Source organism: Rhinopithecus bieti, unplaced genomic scaffold (assembly GCF_001698545.2).
Source record: "Rhinopithecus bieti isolate Rb0 unplaced genomic scaffold, ASM169854v2 scaffold_15296, whole genome shotgun sequence".
NCBI classification, from domain to species: Eukaryota; Metazoa; Chordata; class Mammalia; order Primates; family Cercopithecidae; genus Rhinopithecus; species Rhinopithecus bieti.
The window spans coordinates 3,579,949-3,584,353 of record NW_016809075.1 but is presented as its reverse complement, the minus strand read 5'-3'; the positions used below and the strand labels follow the sequence as shown (position 1 = coordinate 3,584,353).

Genomic DNA, 4,405 nt, shown 5'->3' with positions numbered 1-4,405 from the left:
AGGCAGAAGAATTGCTTGAACCCCAAGAGGCAAAGGTTGCAGTGAGCCAGGATCATACCACTGCACTCCAGCCTGGGGCGACAGAGTGAGACTCCATCTCAAAAAACAGACAAAAAAAAGGCTGGGAGCTGTGGCTCACGCCTATAATCACAGCACTTTGGGAGGCCAAGGTGGGCAGATCACCTGAAGTCGGGCATTTGAAACCAGCCTGACCAACATGGAGAAACCCCATCTCTACTAAAATCACAAAATTAGACAGGCGTGGTGGCGCATGCCTGTAATCCCAGCTTCTCGGGAGGCTGAGGCAGGAGAATCGCTTGAACCCGGGGGCAGAGGTTGCAGTGAGCTGAGATCACACCACTGCACTCCAGCCTGGGCAACAAGAGCAAAACTCCATCTCAAAAAAAAAAAAAAAAAAAAAACACAAAAGATGGGATGGATAAAGAATTTTCCTTACAGTTTCTCTCAGTATATATTCTCAGGTGTCTTTAAAAGAGTCTGTGAAGTGAAGGCTTTCCCACACTCCTTACATTCATAGGGTTTCTGTCCATGGAGTCCATTCGCATATTTGCAATCCTACAGGAGAGTGGAAGTGCCTCCCATATTTGTCAAATATTTCATTGCCGCATGAGTCCTGTCTTCAAAGTGAATTAGGACAACTGAAGGCTTAATCACACCGTTTATATTCCTTGAATTTCTCTCCAGCGTAAGTACTCTCATATATCCAAAAGGAACTAATACAGCTGACAGCATTGCCACACTGTTTACTTTTTTAGGGCTTCTGTCTAGTATGAGTCCTTTCGTGCACGTGCAGAGACTTTGAGTAACTGAAGGCTTTACCACACTGTCTACATTGAAAGGGTCTTTCTCCAGTATGAATTCTTTTGTGTACTTTCAGGGAATTTAAACAAGTGAAAGCTTTGCCACACTGCTTACACTCACATGGTTTCACTCCAGTGTGACTTCTTTCGTGCCTTCGAAGGTGACTGAAGTAAATGAAGACCCGACCACACTGTTTGCATTCATAGGGTTTCTCTCTAGTATGGGTTCTTTCATGGATTCGAAAGTGAGTGGAATAAAGAAAGGCTTTACCACATTCTTTACATTCGTAAGTTTTCTCGCCAGTGTGAACTCTTTCGTGCAATTGAAGGTAACTTGAAGAATTGAAGGCTTTACCACATTGTTTACACTCATAGGGTTTTTCTCCAAAATGAGTTCTTTCGTGCACTTGACAGGAACTAGATGACTTGAAGGCTTCCCCACATTTCTTACATGTATAAGGTTGAACTCCGGTGTGGGTTTTCACATGTTTTCGAAGGCTTGAGTGAGAAAAGAAGGCTCTCCCACATTCCCTACATACAAAAGGTTTCTCTCCAGTATGAGTCTTCTCATGACTCCGTAAGTACGTGGGACAACTGAAGGCTTTCCCACACTGCTTACATTCATAAGGTTTCTCTCCGGTGTGAGTCCTTTCGTGGGTTAGAAAAGGCTGGTAATAGATAAAGGCTTTTCCACATTGTTTACATTTGTAGGGTTTCTCTCCAGTGTGATTTTTTTCATGGCGCCGAAGAGCAGTAAGATATCTGAACGCCTTCCCACATTCCTTACATTCATAGGGTGTCTCTCCAGTATGAATTCTTATATGGTTTCGAAAGGAAAAGAGAAATGCGAAAGCTTTGCCACATTCCTTACATTCATAGGGTTTCTCTCCAGTATGAATTCTTTCATGGGTTCGGATACTGGAGCTGCGAGTGAAGGTTTTCCCACATTCTTTACATTTATGTGGCTTCTCTCCATATTCGTGATACTCATTTGGTTTCTGTTCAGTGTGAGACCTCATGTGTCTATTAAGGGAGACTTGATGCATGAAGACTTCCCCACACACACTGCAGTCACATGGTTTTAATCCAGTAGGAGTTTCCAGGTTCGTATGAAGATCAGGAATCGGGCTAGTGCTTTTTCCACACGGACGATCATCTTTATTTTCACAGAGTGTTTCAACCGTAGGACTGCTGTAAAAAATGAGTACCGCATTATTAATAGTTTTGTATTAATGATCTTATATTTATTAGCAAGTACCAGAATTACATTTTAAATATTTTCAGAGAAACTCTATGTTATCTGCCCTGTCTAAAAATTGTTTGAAAGCTAATATACTCAATACTCTAGAATAGGCGGTGACCATAGCTATTATCAAAATAGCTTTTTTATTATCAAAATTAGCAAGATTTTTTTTTTTTTTTTTTTGTTTTGAGACGGAGTCTTGCTCGTCACCCAGGCTGAGTCAGTGGCAAGCCGATCTCGGGTCTTACTGGCAGAGCTCCGCCGCCCCCAGGTTCACGCCAGTCCTCTGGGCCGTCACCTTCCCAAGTAGCTGTGGGACTACAGGCACCCGATCACTACACCCAACTAATTTTTTGTCTTTCTTTTTAATTAGGAGATCGGGTTTCAGCCGTGTTAGCCAGGCTGGTCGTCGAGTCTCCCGGAATCATGATCCGCCGCGCTCAGCCTCCCAAGAGCGCTGGGATTACAGGCGGAAGCCACCTGCACCCGCCTTTTTTTTTGTTTTTTTTAAGATGGAATTTTGCTCTTGCTGCCCAGGCTGGAGTGCAATGGTGTGATCTCGGCTCACCGTGACCTCCACCTCCTGGGTTAAAGAGATTCTCCTGCCTCAGCCTCCCAAGTAGCTGGGATTACAGGCATGTACCACCACACCCCGCTAATTTTGTAATTTTTTTTTTTTAGTAGAGACAGGGTTTCTCCATGTTGGTCAGGCTGGTCTTGAACTCCTGACCTCAGGTGATCTACCTGCCTCGGCCTCCCAAAGGGCTGGGATTACATGCATGAGACACCACGTCCAGCCAGGATTTTAAAATACTGTTTCATAGTGATTTCTTTTCACACCCTGAACATCTATGACTTTTTTTTTTCTATAGAGACAGGTTTTCTCTCTGTTGACCAGGCTGATGTTGAACTCCTGGCCCCAAGCAATTCTCCAGCCTTCACCTCCCAAATGCTGGGATTAGAGGTATTAGCTACCTTGCCCAGCCCATGACAGTTTCAATGAAACATCTTCAGTAAAAATTTTCTAAGAATGAATAAACTTGAAACTGTGCTTATTGTTTTGCTTGTTTGGCTTTTGAAATTTACGAAATAGTAAGATTCTCTTGGGGCTAATTACTCGTGAATGCAACTCACCTTAGTTTTCTTCCTTGGTTTTTGGGGTCGTCTTCAATATCCTGGTCTTTCCATTTTTCCCCTAAAATACAAGCCCAGAGAACCCACTATAAATTATTAGAAATGATAGAAAATTATAACACTCTAAGATCCATGATTAGCTATGACCGTGTCTGGTTTACTTACTAAAGTATTCCCTACCCACATTTTTTTCTTTTGAGACAGAGTCTCGCTCTGTTGCCCAGGCTGGAGTGCAGTGGTGCAGTCTCAGCTCACTGCAACCTCTGCCTCCCAGGTTCAAGCAATTCTCTTGCCTCAACCTGCTGAGTAGCCAGAATTACAGACACCTGCCACCACACCTGGCTAATTTTTTATACTTTTAATAGAGACGGGGTTTCACCATGTTGGTCAGGCTGGTCTCAGACTCCTGACCTTGTAATCCGCCCACCTTGGCCTCCCAAAGAGCTGGAATTACAGGTGCGAGCCACCGTGCCCAGCCCTTTCCCACATTTTAAATCTTGGAACACAGTTGTTGTGCAAGAAACACTTGTTCTCTCCTTAATTAAGTAGAGAAATTAAGTCACCCTTACCTATGCAGGCCAGGTTCTTGAAGGTTGCCCGCATCACATCTCTGTAGATATTCCTCTGGCCAGGATCCAGCAAAGCCCACTCCTCAAGGGTGAAGTTCACAGCCACATCCTCAAGGGAGATGAAGTCCTAAAACATCCCCCATGTGTGTACAGGAGGAGGGGTGAGATCAGCAGTAGTGAGGATCCATTCTCAGAATTCCTGAGAAATTCCATATAATCCTGTAGTCTCGGTTCAGTGATATGACTTTGTTGTCAGAATTCTCTTTCCACACTCACTTCCTCATAAATTTAACACTATCATGAACATACAAAAATTATTTCTGTATTTTAACTGTGATCACTTGAAGCCTTTTTTTTTTTTTTTTTTTTTTTTTTTGAGATGGAGCCTCGCTCTGTCGCCCAGGCTGCAGTGTAGTGGCAGGATCTCGGCTCACTGCAAGTTCCACCTCCTGGGTTTATGCCATTCTCCTGCCTCAGCCTCCCAAGTAGCTGGAACTACAGGCGCCCGCCACCTCGCCCGGCTAGTTTTTTGTATTTTTTAGTAGAGACGGGGTTTCACTGTGTTAGCCAGGATGGTCTCGATCTCCTGACCTCGTGCTCTGCCCGTCTCGGCCTCCCAAAGTGCTGGGATTACAGGC

The 4,405-nt window shown here is 44.1% G+C and overlaps 1 protein-coding gene across 3 annotated transcripts in view; it reads right to left on the bottom strand.

Moving 5' to 3' along the window:
- Nucleotides 1-398: 398 nt before the first annotated feature.
- The window catches only part of ZNF490 (zinc finger protein 490), a 48,010-nt gene continuing 44,003 nt past the window's right edge, over nucleotides 399-4,405 (bottom strand). For 2 of the 3 annotated variants that reach the window (XM_017888521.1, XM_017888523.1), the window contains 3 exons: nucleotides 3,768-3,894; nucleotides 3,199-3,259; nucleotides 399-2,012 (listed from right to left, as the gene is read on the bottom strand). In XM_017888521.1, coding sequence (XP_017744010.1) covers nucleotides 773-2,012; nucleotides 3,199-3,259; nucleotides 3,768-3,894 — 1,428 coding nt within the window. In that variant the 3' untranslated portion in view covers nucleotides 399-772. The remainder of the gene's footprint in view (nucleotides 2,013-3,198; nucleotides 3,260-3,767; nucleotides 3,895-4,405) is intronic. The other variant, XM_017888522.1, reaches the window with a different exon arrangement.